This window comes from Alexandromys fortis, unplaced genomic scaffold (genome assembly GCF_014885135.2).
Source record: "Alexandromys fortis isolate MF-2015 unplaced genomic scaffold, M_Fortis_MF-2015_v1.1 scaffold_118, whole genome shotgun sequence".
Taxonomy (NCBI): domain Eukaryota; kingdom Metazoa; phylum Chordata; class Mammalia; order Rodentia; family Cricetidae; genus Alexandromys; species Alexandromys fortis.
Window position 1 is genome coordinate 1,454,720 of NW_026068010.1, and position 19,496 is coordinate 1,474,215.

Below are 19,496 nucleotides of genomic sequence, written 5' to 3' on the forward strand. Positions count from 1 at the left end.
GGTTTTTTTTTTTTTTTTTGGTCTTCCTCCTTCTTGGTTTTGAAATCCTGATACGAGGAACAGTGTGACTATTTCATCGTACACGAAGGCGTGGAGCCTGCCTACATTACAGAAGGATGTCTGACTCTCCAGAGTTTGGCTTCTACGCTTCTCCTTGAGTCTTGCTGTCAGTCTGCACGGTGGCAGCTGCTGTAAGTCACAATGTCATCTGGTCCTTCCTCCCACCTCTTATATAAAATTCTTCTTTAAAAAGTTGTTACTTATAAAGAAGGAATGTTTTCTAGGCTTGACAGCATCACAGAATAAAATTTTGATCAACTAATTTTCTCCAGCATTTTAGTTCTGCTTTACAGTGAAGGCGAACCCAGGCTGAACCTTTGGGATTGGTGAAGTGTGCCATTTCCTGACAACTACAGTGAACCCCGCCAGCCCTAGCCTTCTGAACCTGTGAGGGGAATAGATGTACACCTCTGGGGGTCTTGTCTGAGATATGAGAAAAGGAAGACTTTAGGATGACAGAGATCATTTTCCTAGGGATGGTTCTGGATTGTTCCATTGACAAGGTTTATTCTGAGCTAGTGTAGCTCAATCTGAAAATCCTCAAAGAAAGAAAGAAGCCGTGGCTGGAGCAGAAATAGTTTGTCTGTTCCTAGGCTACATTAATCTTGTGCCAACATGTAGAGAGTGCAGAGGGTGAAAGGTCACCGGAAGCCAGAGCACAGCATCCGCATCTGTACCTTTTAACATCTTCACAGCCACAGTCCGGCAGGTGGGCGACTTCTTAATGCCGAATGCAGATGCTTGGACCACTTTCCCAAAGGCCCCTCTGCCGAGCGATTTGCCTACAATAGAAGAAGGTCTTGGTTTGTTTGCAAAGCCAACCGCGAGTCTGAGTCCTTTCCAGGAAGGAAATGCCGTGTTGTACGTGTTATGTGGGGTGCACATCTTTGAAGGGATTCCGCCAGGGACTGACCCCTACGGAGGCCAAGTGAGTGCATTTCTCGTCCCTTCCTCTGCCTCTGAGCCCCCCACCCCATCCCTGCCCCATCCTCCAAGACTAGTCTAAGCTTCTAGAGCATTCAAAAAAAGAAAGTGGCCATAGAGTCTTGCTGTAGGGAGGAAATACCAAACCCGGGTAGTTTTTCTTTAACTGCTTCATGACCAAGGTCCTCCCAGCCCTCTTTCTTGCCACTGAGGTCACTCCTGTTTTCTGCAGAAAGGATGAATGGTGGTGACTGCTCTGGGAGTAACAGTGCCTCATATCTTAAGAACAAACACGTGGTTGTTTCTCAGGCTTCCGTGCAGGTCAGAGCATTCCCCGGTAGCTAATATATGATTATAAGATCATGACAAGCCCCTGTGGTTTTCCGAACATGAGCCATCAAACACGGGTAGTAATTTGCTTCAACCCCAGAGAGATGCTTGCTCAAAGAAAGCATTAAGAAAGCAGGGCATCTTTCACAGTGCTTGTAATGGTTCGCTATAGTGTTTAATACACGTCTTTTCCCGCTCTTAACTGAGCCAGTGCAACTCGGAGAGGGAAGGACGCTGTATGAATGATCAAGTACCTGGTGTGGTAACTGGTGTAAAGGAGGCCCTGTCCAGTTACAGCAGAATGGAGAGCCCTGTTTGGACTTTGTGGGCAGTAACTCAAGAGCCCTTGGAGTGGAGTTCGGGTGGCTGAGGCCCTTTAGGAAGAACACCCCCGGAATACTTCAACTACCTATTCTGTTCAGAGCTCTCTTTTCACAATAAGGAAGCGAAACAGAGCCATAGGAAACAGATGATCCCTAGCTTGGTATGCTGTAAGAAGAGTAAATCAAGAAAGTCAACTTCTTTTCGGCTCCTCTGGTGATGGGTCCTCAGGGGCGGGGAAGGGCGAGAGGGACAGAAATAATAGAATGTCATTGATCAAAAGAAAATCTCACCTGCTAGAAGATTAATTTCATTCTCTTGTCCATCCTAGTTTCCTACCTCAAATCGCCCTGGTAATGCGCCCTTAGTTAATCAGCCTTCCAAGTACCTGTCTGTCTGTCTGTCTGTCTGTCTGTCTGTCTGTCTGTCTATCTAATGTCAATCTCCCTATCTATCTAATCTATCTATCTATCTATCTATCTATCTATCTATCTATCTATCTATCTATCTATCTATGTGTCTATCTATCATCTGTCTCATAAACATATATTTAGATATGCATATATGTATCTATCTTCTATCTCCATATACATATCTCTCTCTATATATATGTATCTATTTGTCTATCTAGCTATCTAACTTCTATCTCCATATACATCCATCTATCCATCTATCTATCATCTATCTCATATACATATATTTTTATATATGTATATATGTATTTATCTATCTTCTATCTCCATATACATATATATCGCTATATATGTAGCTATCATCTATCTGTTTATCCTCTCGTAAGTTTTATGACAAAGTACTTGTCACATCACAGCCTTGCCTAGTGCTTGCATGACTGCTGAGACCTCGGCTTCTTGCTGCAGCTTCAAGGCTATTGCCCTGCATGAGGTATCCAATTAGGACCTGGGCAGTTTCAGTGACAAGCGTCATCACAAGCGCTGTCTCCTGGGACACGCTCTGCTTGGTGGGGGCGACCCAGGAGATGACATGGTTTTCCAAAGCCAAATGTGTTCTGTTGGCAGCTGCTCAACCTGATTTCTGCTAGAGCATGCAACAGGGACAGCCACCTATTCTCGTTCCGTCTTCAGAGAAAATGGTCTGAGCCAGAGTGGACTCTTAAAACAGCGGAGCAACCCGTGGCTCCCAAAGTCCTGAGTGTCAAGGTTAGTGGGGGGAAGAGATCTTCAGGGGCCTTATGACTTAAAAAAAAATCCAGGAGGTAGTGGTGCGTGCCTTTAAATCCATCACTCGGAAGATAGAGGCAGGTGGATGGATCTCTGAGTTCAAGGCCAGCCTGGTCTACAGAACGAGTTCCAGGATAGCCAGGGCTGTTACACAGAAACCTTGTCAAAAAAAAAAAGCATATTTTGGTTAAAAGTTATTTCTACCTTTTTAGCTTTCCCAGAGTAGAAGAATAATGCCCCTCGGCTGTATTCCATCACCTGATGTGAAGCATCCCAAGCCCAGAAATATCCCAATAATCTCTCCACACACCCCAAAGACTCCAGCCTTTCTCCAGGGTCCACCCTACACATTCCCTTCTGGGCTGCCACAAGGCACTTTGTGTTGCCAGCGTTTGGAGGCTCAGCTTCCATCAGTGGATACAAGCTGGTGCTCAGCGGGCAGGTCGCAGCCCCATAAAACAACAGGAAGTTACTGTGGGCTCTTGAATCATCTCGGTTCTAGCTGCGGCTGGACTCGTTCACTCTGAACTTCCCGAGCCTGATATTTCCTTTCCCTGGAACACCATGCTGTCTGGAATGCCACACACAAGTTCAGAACGTCACGGTCACATAACGCACCAGTACCAAAATGGCTGTGAAGAGTCCTAGCCAGCCTTGAAAGCGTGCAAGGTCGCATGCCCTTGGTCCCCATTATGCTTTCCATGTGAAAGATCCTCATAGATCCAGGTGTCGGATGAGGGCTTCATCCAGAGCTGCAGTGTTATCTGGGGTGGGGGTGAGGGGCTTCTTGAAGCTTTAAGAGGTAGGCTGAGCAGGAGGGTCGAGGTCACTAGGGAAGGTTTCTAGGGTGGGGGGTGGGTTATTCATGACCTTTACCTGCCTATCTCTCCACTTCCTATCTTCTGTGATGTGAGGAGCAGCCATGCCTACAGGCTTCTGCCACCAGGCCGCTCTCTGTGTGAGTACGATGCCAGGCCACCATGGGAGGAACCTCCTGAAACCATCATCAGCAACAACAAATCCTTCCCTTCCTAAGTGTCCGTCAGCTACTCTGGCCTCTGTGACAAATCTAACTAATTGACGCCACCCCTCTTGGGCAATGAAGGGAACGGATCTTATTGGCTATTGAAACGGCCCAGCTCCAGACGCCCTCCGTGCTTTTCCACGCTAGACAACTTCCCCTGTCTATCACTTGCTTAGAAACAGACCACGACGTCAGACAGTGCCTGTACATTTATAGGCGTTGCATTCTCTCCGGGGTTAGTTGGAAATCGCCCCTTGGTCTGTGCATTTCTTACTTTTTTTTTTTACCTCAATGTAACACTGCCTATTGAGCCATTTTTTTTCCTTCTCCACCAATTCAGATGCAATTTAGATGCAACGTTGGTTACTTACTGCAGCCAGCCATGATTTCAAATCACTTTGTCATTTCTTTGGCTAACCAGAACCAAGAAGTCTGGGGCCTCCCCGCTCCCAAGTTAATCAGAGGAGCGTTCTTCCCTGTCCTGCGGCCACACTGTGCACTAAAAAACTTGCCGCCTGTTCTCACCAACCAGAGACCCTCAGATGGACAGAGGCCAAATCACAGCTGAGGCCCCCTGCCCAGCGAAGTACTCACCAAGAAAAACCTTCCACAAGAAGAATCTTATGAAATGTTGTTGTGTGGGTGTCCCGTTGCCCCCTGCATCCCCCAGTCCAGCCAGACGGAGCAGCCTAGGGGGGTGTGAGTGGGAATGGGGAGATGGGGTGGGTTGGGGTGGGGGGGGCGGTCAGGAGTTGGCAGGGAGCACTCATGTATCCTGTCCTGGAAGAAGCATGTTCAATCCTAGCTAACGAGTTTGGAAAACAGCAGGGCCTGAGAACAGCTCCTGATTGTGAGGGAACTGACGCTGTGTTCCCGGCCAAGGTCACCGAGGGGCTCAGCGAGCGGCTTTGAAACTCAGCCTCGCAGAAGGAACTCATCCAATGTGCTACCTGTATTTAACTGCTCCCTGTTTAATAGAACCCCCTCAACAGCACCCCCACCCCCCCAAGCAGCCGATTCTGGCTTTCCACAGCTTTTAGCTGACTTTCAAATGTTTTCCCCAAGCCAAACAGGACCTACATTGATGCTTTTCTTTCCCTGTAAGCAGAATGACTTCAAGAACTAAGAGAGAACCTAGAGAAACCATGCCACCTCTTCCGTCACCACCGCTACCCCAGCAGAGCTTGCCTGCGAAGAGAGTCACAATGGCAGAACAGCGAGCTCGCTTGCTCTGAGGGTGACACTCAGTGAACACTGGGCTCCCAATCTGTTTTCCCAGTTCCAACCACTAATGACTCTGGCATACACGGGAGCGAGTGGAAAACTTTCACAAGCCACGCTCCAAAGGTCTCGGGTAGGAGCAATTGAGGCTCCAATTGTTTTGCAGCGCCAAAGCGGGAGAGGAATGCGCATGTGCATCGTGATGTTTGCGCCAGAGGAACTGGGGTTAAACACCGTGGTCTTCTGTTTACAACATCTGCCCTACCTGGAAAAGACGGCTCTGCTCTTCAAAAGTGAAACTTGAGTGCTCCCTTGGGGTTGGAGCACACACTCTGGGGAGAGTCCCAGGGCGTTTTACAACATGTGAATTTGCGCGGAGAGCTGGATGTAACGGAACCTCACTCTGATGGATTGTGTTCTAAGCACTATGTTTAGTCCCCAGCGGTTTCGCTATTTAAGAGCACCTGAGCTTATAAGTCATGGACTCTCTTCCTCTTCCCCTTCACTTACCTACTCGCTAGAGACTATGCTTGGGGGGGAAGAGACTCCAACATTTTGGCATCTTTAGGGCTCCTGCTGGCATCCGCTGCTCAGCCCCAGTGCTCAGGAACTAAACACAAGGGTGCTTCTCGGTGCCTTACGCTAGTGTCTCCGCAACAGCGGACCTTCTCTCTGGCCGACTAGAGGGTTGACTCCTAAGTCTAGCTCTCCGCTGCTTTTCTTGAAACGAGTGTTTTGCATGGCATTGATTGCTCTGATAGACTTGCGAATCTGCCGAACGAAATACATTACCTAGTTTAAGTCTTTCCCGTGCAAACTCCCACTTGCTGGCATCATAGGGCAGCCGTTCACACTGCTCATCCAGGGGGACTTCATCGGGGTCCATTATGATTGACAGGTAGTCCGTCTTTACTTCAGAAGGAGACTGAGGAATAGAGAAAACAACTTTAAGACCCTAGTTATTGGTTACAATATTCTGCAATGTCTACTATTGTGCATCCTTTGACCAAGGGCAGAGGGTCTTCCTAGTCACACACTGTGGTGCTTTGGCCTCCGTAAGCTCATCTTTCAATCTTTGGTTCCCAGGCGGTGGACTGTTCGGGAAGCAGTAAGAGGTATGGTTTATGGGAGGAGGTGTGTCACTGGGGGTGGACTGAGGTTTAGAGAGCCCAGGCTAAGTCCAGCCTACCTCTCCCCCACCTCCCACCCCCACCCGCCTGTAACTTTTGTGTGTGCTCTCAGCTGTTCTCCGGTGCCGCCTAGCTTGGCACCATGATCATGGACTCAGCCTCAGAAATTGTTGGGCAAGCGTCCAATTAAATGCTTTCTCTGAAACATTGCCTTAGTCACGGTGTCCCTTCAGAGCAACAGAACAGTCACTGAGATGCACACACTGGCGTGCGCCATTTTTTTTAAAAGTACAGAATATTTATTCATTTCTTTCTACTAGAAAGAACATGCTGTTCTTAGGCAAATGGATCAGTTGTCAGGAGTTGCTTTTGGAGAATGATCAATGAATTCCTTCTCAAGGGTTGGGATCTGAAACCAGGGCCCGTCACCCCAGGACCGCATCAGTCTTCGAACTTCCTGCTCCTTTAACCTCAATTCAGCCTTTTCAGACTCAATCTGGAGGATAGCCATGATTTTTTCATAATTCTTTTCGGGACAATCATAGAAAGTTCGGACAATCCATCTTGATATTGGGTGCTTGTAATACTCCCAGTGTTCTGGGATGTAGCCTTCTGGGATTTCTGCAAGTTCAGCTTCACCAATAAATACATTCACCAGCGTTATGCCAATCAGAACTGGAACCCCAGTCAACATAAGGTAGAATCTCAGCAACCTCAAGAAGCGACTGTCATAGTATGAAGTAGGCTTGATGACAAACAGTCTTTTGCCATGGTCCCCACTGTGCTGCACAGGAGCGACAGTCTTCGGAAAGCTCCGTGTGAGAAAGCTTCCGACTCAAAGTCTAGAGCCAGCACGGCGGACAGACAGCGCTGTCAGCGCGGTGACCGACAGAAGCCCGCTGCAGCAGGCTCATGGCCGCCATGGCTACTCCGGCCTGGGGAGGAAGTCTGGCGTGCGCCATTTTAAAAGAACAGTTCCCTACTTTTCTGTCATAACATGACTGCAGAAACAGTAGCATCTTGAATGAATGTGCCCAGACCTCTAACGCCTTAGGTCACGTTCTGCAGCAACCACATGAGGGCTTAAAAAACAAAGAGCATTTAACACAATAACACAATTCTAAACAGACGGGAAGCTTTCCATGGCTGCTCTGGACATTTTTTAAATATATATAATGCATGCCTGCACACACACCAGAAGAGGGCACCAGATTTCATTACAGATGGTTATGAGCCACCATGTGGTTGCTGGGAACTGAACTCAGGACCTCAGTAAGAGCAGCCGGTGCTCCCAACCTCTGAGCCATCTCTCCAGCCCAGATTTATATATTTTTATTTTATGTGTATGGGTGTTTTGTCTGAATGTATGTAAGAGCACCGTGCCTGGCTCGTACCCGTGGAGGGCAGAAGAGGGAACCAGACCCCATTACAGATGGTTGTGAGCCACCATGTGGTTGCTGGGAATTGAACTCAGGACCTTTAGAAGAGCAGGCAATGCTCTTAACCTCTGAGCAGTCTCTCCAGCCCCACAAAGGCCTTTCTGTTTTCAGAAACAGAGGCTGACAGCTTCAAAGGCTGAAGAGTAAATGTAAACACATCCGGAGTCCCCTAGAGCATTGTTCAGATGTTCACATGCCGTGAACTTGGTTTCTTGGAACTACAAATCAAATCCAGAGAGCAACCAGTGTGGCAGATCCCAGAGGAGTGGATTGACAGCTGCAGTCCATCCGCAGGTTCCTTTTTTTATTAATGGACACATTTCCGGGGCTGATGACTGAGTTTCTGGGGGCAGACTCTTGGATGGGACAGAAAGGATGAGTTTTCCGTAGAAAGAATCATTGGCTGCAAGTTACATAAACTCCATTGAAACGAGGTTGGCCTCCTTTACAGTTTGCTTCCCTAACCTAGAGGAAGCATGATGGGGGTGGGGGGAGGATGGGAAGGGGCTACAAACACACGACTGCCTTTCCTATCCACCTCTTCACACCCACCGCATTCCTCAGCCCTTACCCGGCTCCGGGCAGTCACAGCTCACCTCATCCATCACTTGCTGACTATCACTCTCCATACAAAACTTATCATTAGAGTGTGGGACAAATACCTCAGGGCAGAATGTTTGCTCAGCCTCCAATCAAGGGCGCGAAAGGACAAAAGCTAGGGACCCTCACCACGGGGGTGAGGGTATAGGTGCTCAGGGGAAAAGCTCCCGGTATAGCTTTGACGACTAACTTTTTCATGTTGAAGATCACCAAGGCAATCACTAAAGAGCAGGTGAACAGCTGGAACCTAGCAAGGGACACCTTGGGTTTCTGCAGTATGGGGAGGTGTTAGGGAAGTAACAGGCGAAGAAGGAGCTTGTCCCACGTGGCTCCAATGAAAGTCAATGTTTTTATCTCAATAAGGCAGACGAGAGGGACCACCAGGCAGACCTGCAGGGGGAGTATACCAACAGATACTTATTTTTTTAAGGGACACAAGCACTGAGCAGCTACTCGGCACTCAGCACGAAGGACAACTGCCTGGATTTGACTTGTACACAGCCAAATGGCCTCCCAGGCAAGTAGCTTAACTCCCCTAGACCTCGTTTGCTCATCCGTGAAACGATGACGTCATTGAACTTATCTAAGAGGGTTGCTATGGTTACCAAATGATTGACTAACCTGTTAGAACAGGACCTGGCTTCTAGCAAACATCAATACACATCGGCCATAGTTCTAACCACTGGCTCTACCAGGTGGGGCCGAGGAGATAAAATACAGCCTTTATCAATGAGGAATTAGCACTGGGATTAGAAAAACCATGGGGACCTGCATCTTCTTTAGACTCCTTGTTCACCTGTGCCTCCTCCAGGCAAACTGTAGATGATCTCCTGCTACCACCAGCTTGTACACCGGGGAATCCTGGCAGTGTAAGAACCCTCTTAAATCCATGGTAGATCTTTCCGTTCGGTCTGCTGCTCCAGCGAGGGAGGAGAAGGTGGCAGGGTAGAGGGTGATCTTTTCCTGGTCATCCCTTCCCATTGCACTCTTCCAAGTCTACCTTAAGCATTGCTTTCCTCTTAGCCTTTCCCTTTCATGCCCTTCCCTTGGGCTACTCCAGCTCTGTTCCCTCACCAGCAGATTCGGCAGTGGCCTCATCAGGCCAAAGCAAACACTCCGTGTGCCAAAAGTCTGATGTCCTATGTGAACATGGAAGGTTGTTGTCACCTGCTTGGTCAAAAGTGACACCCCTGTATCCAAAGAGTCTCGGATGATTGGAAGCGACACCCCAGTCCCTGGCATCCTTTTTGGGATGTTTGGTCATAAATATCACCTCAGCTTCATGTCACACTCCTATATCTAAAGAGTCTGGAATGTAATATTGAGCTGGGGGCGTCACCCCTGCCCTCTAACATCCCTACATCCAAGAAGTCTAGGATGACTGGAAGCCCCTGGCCTGGCAGTTGCCCTGGCTTGGACTCTGACTCCCAGCCTGCCAAGCGCTGACCCCACCTGGGGAAGGTCAGGACCACTGCTCTAGGCTATTTAGGCTTGCACCAGAAAAGAGAACACATGGTTGTGTGTGTGTGTGTGTGTGTGTGTGTGTGTGTGTTTTCTCTGTCTTTTTCTTGCCATTCTCCCGGCCACCCGAGTGTGCCGTCTAATAAACCCAGGCGTTTGATGTGTTTTAATCTGGTCTGATTGGATTTCTTTGTACCGGCCGAGAGGCTCATTTTAGGACTTTTCCTAACACCATCATCTCTCTCATTCCAACTACCAAGAGTGCATGCCTTAAGATTTTGAATATCAGTCTGAGGTCAGACGGTCTTGGCTCAAAACTAAATTCCCGTAGTGACGTTTGGACCCATGTCATTACCTCAGGGAACCTCAGTTTTCCTCTTTTAAATGGAAATGATAATACATCTCCCTCTTTGACATTTTAGTAGGGTGATCGAAAACCCTGGGCAAGGTGTTTCCCACTAGATCTGGGACAACCATAAAGGAAAATCTCTAGAAAATGGCAGAAACCTTGCCCTTCTGAGTCCTGTCGCCACGCCCTCCTAAAGAACTCCCAACTCCAACCCTCTAGCCCACCTCTTCCTTACAAACTGCTTACTCTGTTTCCTAAGTGCTTGGGGCTCAACTCTTGCTCACTCTGGTCTTCAAGGTGAGGCTTCAAGACCAGAAAAAAACACAACCCCCTCTTTCTCCTCCCCTAACTGGAGCAGCAGTCTCTTCTCACAAAGCCACGCTTTGCTTAACCACCTCCTCTGCCCTCACAAAAGCCTTCAGCTAGCAGACTCTTTGTATCACCTCCAAAGCCCCATGCAGCTGGACTGAGCAGCCCCGTGCTGGCCCTGCCTTGTCAGCCTCAGCTCTGTTCTATGCCCGCTCCCTATAACACTATTTCCTCCGCAGTCCACACTACCCTGTCCACATTTTGGTTAGTTCTTTCCTTTTTTTCCTCTCTTTTTTCTCTTTTCTTCTTTTTGTTTCTTTTCTTGAAACAGGGTCTCCTTACGTTGTCCAGGTTGGCCTCAAACTTGCAATCCTCCTGCTTCTGCCTCCTGAGTGTTGGGATTATAGGCGTGCATCACCATGTCCAGGGTTGGTCCACTATCCCTTGCACCTACGCAGAGTTACAGTGTGACATTTGGCTGTGTGCTGGCATCCAGTCAGTCTCCTTGTAGACTACACACAGCAGCAATTGCTCTCCAAGGTCCCCAGAGAGCCCGGCAGAGGGACTCAGGCCCTGTGCCACATTAGCTCATGGGAAATAGGGCAGAGCCAGGTCAGAGGTGGTCTTCATCTCATGTCCCCTTTGATTTCTTTTCTTTTTCTGGGGGGAGGGGTGTTGAGACAGGGTTTCTCTGTGTAACCCCTGGTGTCCTGGAACTCTATAGACCAGACTGGCCTTGAACGCAGAGCAAATATGACCTGCTCAGTCTGTTTAGTGTTGCTTGTGTGTATATGATTTCAGGGCTGAGACTTGGTAGTGGATAATCAGTGAAGGGCTTCATCTCTGAGAGAGGCTAGTTCTCCCTATCTCGGAACTCCTTAGCGACCCAGAGCTCTTTGTCTAGGGATGAGGCCCCTGTGACATTAGCTATACCTATGATAGCTCAACAGCATGGCTGCCTAAGTGACCGCGAACAATGGCAACATGGGTGGACGTGCTCGCATGAAAGGGGGGGGGAGTCGTACAGCTCAGTGATCTTTCCTTCTGTGTTCTTACCCGTTTCAGCTTCCGGATGAAGAGAGTTAGAAGGAGCCAGAAGAGCGTGGCAGCCACACAGGTGCACGTGAGCGTGATCAGCTCCAGGTTCGACTTGTCCGAGGAGCCTAGGGAGAGAGAAATGGCAAAGATGCGGATACAAGGAGACCCTGAAATGACGTGCCTCTGCTTGCACGAGCTGGGCATCTGCCAGTCATCTTCTAAGACACGCCGCGAACTCACGCCCAGAGAACTTTCTAGAAATCCTGCCGAGTTTGGAAATGGTATTCTCAGAAACGGCTCATTAAAAATCAGAGGGGAAAGTAAAGACAGAGGGAAATTAAGGCAGGGAAAAGCTCATTAAAGTGCTAAATCTGGACCCCGTTAATCTCACTAATTGGCTCTAGAGGAAATTCTAAAGGAAAGAAAAAAAAAAGACATAAAAGGTCCCCTTTGGGACTCAAAAAATTCTTCAAAGCTGACATTGAAAATAAAAATAAAACCCAAGGACGGTCACAATTGCCCTAATGCTTCTTCTGGGGTAGTCACTCTCCACCACCCACAGTCTTGCTGCCTGCTTCTGGGCTTCTGACCTTGGCAGCAGATAGTACCGGCAAGAGGGAAGAGAAGCCCATGCGCCTGCCCAGTCACATCCATCCCAGGGTTAAGAGCACAAAAGCTGAGCAGTGTCCCTCCAAGACAGAGAGAGAGAGAGAGAGAGAGAGAGAGAGAGAGAGAGAGAGAGAGAGAGAGAGAGACCCAGCGCAGTCACCTGAAGCTTCCTGAAAAAAACGAGCCGCTAGTGATCAGCGAGGAAAGAGCCCACTGGGCCGAAAGGGGTTCCCTCCTAAAGAGTTCAGGGGCAAGTCTCCGGGAATTCTGAAGAAACACCTCCTTTGATTTAACAAAGGAATTTAGGGTGATATTTGTTCTCCTTAGGCACGATGGGAGGATCTGCGGGTCAGTCTCTGATCACACCCACCCCATGGATACACGACAGCAATACCATAGCTTCAAGCATCAGTACCTCACTCCGGGGTTCTTTGTCTTAATTCAACTAAGCTCTCTACAGCAGTGGTAGGTACTGGAGGAGACAGGATAATGAGTGAAGGAGCGTAAGAACATTTAAGAATCCCGTGAGCCAAACCAAGTGTCTCAGAGCAAACACGAGGTCATCGGCCTTACTTTTTTATTTTTTATCCTTTGAAAACAGGGTCTCTCACGCACGTATCCCAAGTGGGCCTCAAACTCACGTAGATCACCAAGGGTGACTTTGACCTTCCTGCCTCCACCTCTCAAAATAGAGATTATAGATGTGTGCCACTATAATCAGTTCCTGTAGTGCTGGGGACCAAACCCAGGGCCTAGGACTTGCTAGGTGAGTGCTCTACCAACCGGGCTTCATTCCTAGCCCAGAAACCAATCTTTTTAACTACTTCAGAGGTCTGAGGATATGGCTCGGGTGGTAAAGGTGTTAGCCATGCAGACTTGATGACTTGAGTTTCATTTCCTGGGATCCGTGTGCAAAGCCGGCCGTGGTAGCACACACCTGCCATTCCCAGAACTCCTGGGTGAGATTGGGGTGGGGGAGAAGCAGGGGAGACTCCCCCAGAAGCTCATGCGCCGCCTCGTGTGAAATATTCAGCATAGCGACTGAAGCAAGACAGACTGACCCTGCCTCCAAAACAAGATGGAAGGAGAGACCAACTCCCACAAAGCTAGCCTCCAATAGCCATACACGGGCTGTGGCATGTGCCTGCCACAATCAGCAAAAGAGATTTGAAAATGCGTCAGAACTTGAGAGATTCAATCCCCTCTGGTATTTTAAATAGGTTTTGACTGAGCTGCGTGGAAGCGGGGAAGAGCATCATGGGAGTGGTCATGGGGAGGTGACGTGTAGATGGCGGTGTGATGGGAGGCTCAAAAGGGATTGGAGCAGTGTGCGCTCTGAGCTTCCAGCTAATGAGTTCACTAAGTGCAATGCCGCAGGCAATTGGAGTCAGTGAGGTGCCCTGCAGGGAAATATAGCAAATCTGCTCTGGAAACCTGTGAGTGACAGCTGACCGAGCACATTCTATCCTGGGGACTCTTATGAGGACTGGCCTACGCTTACTTGCCAAGACTCCTGCCAACGCTGTGAGCTGGATTTTCTCCTTTTCTTGAGTGAGGAAGTTGAGGGCGCTGAGAGATTAAGCCTTGCCTATGAGCGGCTGGCAGCTGGTGGGGCTGCGGTTTTAAGCCAGCTGGCTAAGCCACCACGCGTGTAACGGTACTGCCACTTGCTCCTCTCCTCACGTCTTCTGAGCCTTTGAGAACCTGCTAATGGCTTCAGAGAGGCAGCGGTCTCTGTCCTGCCTGCTCGACTGTCCCTGCTCGCGAAGGTATTACCTCCTCTGTCGTCCCACCGCCACTCCTAAAGAACCATCTTCGGTCCTCGTCCACCCAGCTCTGCCTATCTCCAGTCACCCCCACTCCTTTCTAGGCCACGGATTCCACTCTGTCCTCTTCTGCCTCGGTGCTGGTGTGTGCTCTCCATCACTGCGAGGATCAAATTCAGATGGTGAGCTGGCGGGACAGCTCATATTCTTTGCATGATAAGGTCCTGGCTTCTCTGCCTAACACTGACTTTTTTTTTTTTTTTTAAAAGACTGGTTTACTTTTATTTTATGTCATGGCTATTTTGCCTGCATGTATATATATCTACCAGCATCTGGAGGCCAGAAGATGGCACTGGATCCCCTTGAACTGAAGTCACCAGATGGTTGTGACTCACCATATGGGTACTGGGTACCAAACCAGGACCTCTGTAAGAGCAGCCAGTGCTCTTAACTACTGAGCCATCTCTCCAGCCTTGTTCCCAATTTTAAAAATTAATTTAAAATTTTAAATGCTTAAGTCTTATATCTTCTTTTGCCCTTCAGTCTCACTATACATCCTCAGAGTGGGAAAACTGTAAGCCAAAATTCACGTGAGTATGGATTTCTTCAACTGCACGCACACACACAAACACACACACTTACACTTGCTTATGCTGCAAATAAGTTCTGTGGTAAGACTGGCACCTTCTGAAGACCCTGTAGTGGCCCCCGACGGCCACACTTGCTGATGGCCATAGTTGCTGTCTTCACAGGGGCTTTGCACACGTTCCCCTCATGGAATGTGAAGTCACTGACTCTCTGACTGCGAGAATTTTCCCACCGCATTCCGTGCGACAGGAAGCTGACCCCAAAGTCTAATTCCACAGGCCTTACTCAAGCAAAATTCCTGTCAGTGGGACTACTTGTGTGTAAACACATATTTAAGGAGTCAACTCATTAGGACAGCTAAGGAAAATGTTCATCAGGGGCTACCAGTGCTCCCTGCTCTTTAGAATAAATCTCAGGAATCTGGGGCATCTGTGGTCTCATGTGATAGCTCTCTCTCCTTCTACCTATCTCTTCCGTCCTAAAGAACTGACAGGCTCGGCAGGCTGAAGCCCATAGGCACTTTGTCTACACACTGGCATGGTTAAATCCAACTGGATGGTGAATGGCGATCACTTCAGTACACAGAATAGCCTAACTGCCCAGGGCCAGAGCAATGTGGATGGGACTCGATAATCATTAAGAGTGCGTACTGGTCTCGGGGGCCATCAGTTCCTGGAAAAGGACACAGTCCGTAGCTGTTTTACCTCAGGATGTCGAGGAGAATGTAGTCAAGCGTATAAGATAACTATAAGATAAGGGCGTCTTTTGTTACGGGTTCCTACTCTCTTCCACAGACAAACGCAAGCCAGCTGTCATCCCAAGCTTCCTGTCATCCCTCTGGGTGCCACTCAGCAGCCAGTCTGAATTCTGAGTGGCAGTAGATCGTGTCAAGGGTTTGCATTGGTGGTGTCTTGAGCCATTCTGGTAGCGATGGACAGCCCATTGCACACAGCCTGAGCTGCGGCACTGGCAACTCGCCTTTGCGGGACAGTTACCAGGCAGGCTTTAGGTGTTTTCACCGTAGCTAGGCATCCGCACACTAGCCTGGCACGTGGCTCTGTGTGGTCACAGCCGGCCAGCACCACAGGCCACAGAGCCATCAGCTCACAGAAGGCAACTGGTGGGTTCCCAAGAGGGAAATCACCAGGGAGTTTTGGTTCCAGAACTTACCCTGCCCCAGTGTGGAGGGGGAGGGGGTGAATGAGAGCAACTGCCACCAAGAACTGGGACGATGTCCTTGTATGAGCCTGTGAGCAGCTGTGTGGCAGACAGGAGCCTCAGTTTCTTTAAAAAATAATAATAATAATAAAGCTAACGCTGGGTGGCGGTGGTGCATGCCTTTACTCCTGGCACTCAAAAAGGCAGAGGCCAGTCTGTGAGTTCAAGGCCAACCTGGTCTACAAACAAGAACTAGTTCCAAGATAGCCAGGACTGTTACACAGAGAAAAACTACAGAAAAACAAACAAACAAACAAACGAGATAACAGGGTGCATGTGCCAACTGCTGTTAAGCATGGTTTGAAACTTCCCTCTTCTCCTTCCCTTTCTCTCAACCCCTCTGAACTTTTAAATACAGATTTAGGAGATGGCTCAGCAGTTAAGAGCACTTGTTGCTCTCGCAGAGGACCCAGGTTCAGTACCCAGCACCACAGCTCACACCTGTCTGTGACTCCAGTTCCAGGGGATCCACCACCTTCTGGCCTCCTCGGGCACCAGGCACACACACACACACACACACACACACACACACACACAACACGGATGTACATGTAGGTAATACACATGCACATAATTAGTAAGACAAAGATAAATGCAATCTCATTTTTCCTCGTCACTGTTTGGACCTCGAGTGCAGGACAGGTGGGCTGGGCTGGGTTTTGTTTTACTTTACCTCTCTTCAGTCAGGCCCACTCCGTGTACCATAGCTTTCCTTTTCTGCCTAAAACAAACCCGATGTTGACACAACTGTCCGGTATCTTTTAGAGCAACCACTTTCTCATACCTGACCAGGCCGGGTGGGTGGGTGAACGAGGGGCTCCTGCTGTTTTAATTTGAAGTAACAAATGATGTTGCAGAGATATGTTCCTTTTGTGTTTCTACCTCAGGCCCAGAGAAAGTCAATAAAGATTTATACATATGAGCACAGATTAAATCCCATTCTAAAAGGCAAAACACGGCTGCCACCGTCTGCCTCAATGGGCTTTCCCAGTCACCTGCTGGAATAGTACAACCAACCTGGAGAGCTTTGTAACAGGTTTTGACCTTTAAAAAAATTTTTAAACAATTTATTTATGTATTTTTTTTATGTGCATTGGTGTTTTGCCTGCATGTATGTCTGTGTGTGAGGGTGTTGGATTCCCTGGACCTGGAGTTACAGATGGTCTTGAGCTGTCGTGTAGGAACTGAACCTGGTTCTCTGCAAGAGCAGTCAGTGCTCTTAACCGCTGAGCTATTTCCCCAACCCCTTTCTGGTGCTTTTTAAGAATCTGTAAAGACCAATTTGGACCTTCTCTTCTGGACTGTGATATGTTGATCTACTATATTTGGATTCAATTGCGAGCACCTTTTGGAGAGGAATGAAAAAGCAAACAATTGAAATTGCAATTGGTAACATTTTTCTCTGTAACAAATTGTTATCACAACAAAGCTAGTCCTTAAGCCAACCAGGAATCTGTGGTTTGGGACACCATCCGGGTGACTCACAGTAAACTAGGGAAAAATATGTAGTACTGAAAGCTTGGCTGGAGTAGAGGACCACATTAACCAACACTAATAATAACTAATCCTTCAGATTTTACCATGACACATTCTCCTCATCCTGTAACAGCCCGGGAAGGGCTGCCCAGCCACTGTTCACATCCCCACCTGGTGCTGCAGAATCCCAGATGCTAGGAAGGGAGGGAATTTCTCCCAAAGTGACTCAGCTCCTGAAACGCCCATGGCTGAGATGACTCCCACCTGCCATGTGACGGGAGACACAGCAGAGGACAGAGAAGCAAGCATTTCAGATTCTCAGCTCTGCTTCCAAGCCTACTGGCCCTGTGATATTATTTGGCCTCCCATGGGCTTTACTAGGCTCTTATTTCCAATAACACAACCTTCTCACAGGATTGCTGCAAAATGTAAGTAGGGAGTGGGGTTGGAGATGGAGAGGGGGCTCAGTGGCTAAGAACACTGGCAGCTCTTCTAGAGGACCTGGATGGGATTCCCAGCACCTACTTGTTGGCTCACAACCATCTGCAACTCCAGTTCCAGGGTCTCTGATGCCCTCTTCTGGCCTCTGCAAGCATTGCATGCATACAGTGCATAGTCACATGTGTAGACAAAACATTTATGTACATAATAATAAAAAAAGAATTAAGCAGACTAGTGTATGCACACTTAACACAGTGTACCACGTGCTTGATAAGACAAGATATAACTGACAGGCCCAGGCCTTTCCAGGGCCCAACACCAGGTTAATGATGTCTGGGATATACTACTCATGTCTGCCCGGTTTCCATGAGAAGAAATGAGATGGGAATGTTTGAGGTCTAATTATTTTGCTCTAAGAACTATCTACAAAGGTCTTAACTCACCCTAGCTGAACTCTGGTACCATTTTTAGAAATCTCTGCTAAGGTAAGGTTTATTCTATAGTTTGGAGATGAAAGTTTAAAAGAGAAAAAAAAAGTGTGTCTATTTAGGGCCCTTAGTCTCCTGTGTACAATTAGGAACAGGTCATTTATCTATTTGAGTATGGCTTGTTGGTTGTGACACTCCTGAAAATTCCCAGCATCTATGAGATGAGAAACATGAAGGCCCAAGTTAGTTTAGAATTCAGGAAGATGGGTGGACAGGCCGCACGTCAGAGGAGCCGGGAATGGAGCACGGACCACGGTGTAGAACACAGAGACACATGTTTTGTTTTGTTTTGGTTTGGTTTTTTGAGCTATTTTTATTCTTAAACCTCGGGATCTAATTAGGGGATGTGGTCCTTGCTTCTTATGGTGTGGGTTCTGTCTCAAGCAGATGCGAGTGTGCGGTTGCTGTGACCCATGCTTGCAAACCGTGACGACACGTCTGGCACTTAGGCTGCGGCCCCTTTGAGTCTTGTCACAAGCCACTGGTCATCTTTAACAGATGCTTCTAATGGTATTCATTCTCTGAGGGGCTTTGTCCTATGCACAGTAACGTCCTAGGGTACAGTAACGCCTAAGAAACTTTTTTTTGTAAGAAAAGTTCTTGCATGGAATATCGCCATTGGCCTCCTTAAGAAGGGTTAGAGCTTAGGTTAAGTCTCTGATTACAAACGGGCCAAACATGTTAATTTCAGAAATGATCTTGATTGCTAACACCTTGACTGTGGTCGCGCCACTCGTGTTCAAGGTCTAGTCCAAACCAAACAAAACCCGGGATTATTTAAAGAAGCCACTTTGACTCCACAGTTCATTTATCCTTTTCAGATACAAAAATAACACATTGTTTTATCTCTGAGTATTAAGACTCCTCTTTCAAAGGAAATAAAACGAGCAGACCGCTTCCTTCCTGACTGATTCCTGAACCTCTTTAAAATCTGTTAAACATAGCCACAGACACAACCCATGTGCCTAGATTTCCTAAACTCAACGGGACAAGATAGGAGTATACCAGGAAACCACGTCCGCAGCTTGGGGATGCTTCAGTGCCCCTCAGGGACGTGAGTCATGCATTCAAGGGCGAGAATCCAAGTTCAGTGATCAGATGATCTGCAGATAACTGTGGTCAACTGCTCTGAACTGTTACGTGGCCACATGAATTTAGGCAGCTCAGTATACTTCAAGAAAACGGACCTTCTCATAAGTGCAGGCTTCTCTGAGTTCTGTGTACTGTCAACCTGCCAACTGCCTCTGTTTCACATTCTCGCCTTCTACAGAGCTGACACCTACACCCCGAAACCTCACCCTCTATGTGAGAGGCTTTGGAGAGCTGGCGCAGGCAAGTGCTGGGCCACAGATGTCATAAAGCACAAGGCCATGTGACGTGGCTCCCCAGAAGCCCAGGCTATCCCGGGAAGATTTACAGCTGGCGTGCATGCTCTTACTTCACATCAGGGTTTCTCTCAGAGCGCCAGCTCTGTAGCCTCTGCAGGCCATATTGCCCACTAGAGA

The 19,496-nt window shown here is 48.2% G+C and overlaps 1 protein-coding gene and 1 pseudogene across 2 annotated transcripts in view; both read right to left on the reverse strand.

Annotated features, from left to right (window-relative positions):
- The window catches only part of Flt1 (fms related receptor tyrosine kinase 1), a 162,276-nt gene that overhangs the window by 32,728 nt on the left and 110,052 nt on the right, over positions 1-19,496 (reverse strand). For both annotated transcript variants that reach the window (XM_050161872.1, XM_050161871.1), the window contains exons 16-18: positions 11,424-11,530; positions 5,872-6,004; positions 738-842 (exon numbers count right to left, since the gene is read on the reverse strand). In XM_050161872.1, the coding sequence (XP_050017829.1) occupies positions 738-842; positions 5,872-6,004; positions 11,424-11,530 (345 nt within the window). The remainder of the gene's footprint in view (positions 1-737; positions 843-5,871; positions 6,005-11,423; positions 11,531-19,496) is intronic.
- Positions 6,489-7,147, reverse strand: LOC126513475 (NADH dehydrogenase [ubiquinone] 1 beta subcomplex subunit 5, mitochondrial-like; annotated as a pseudogene).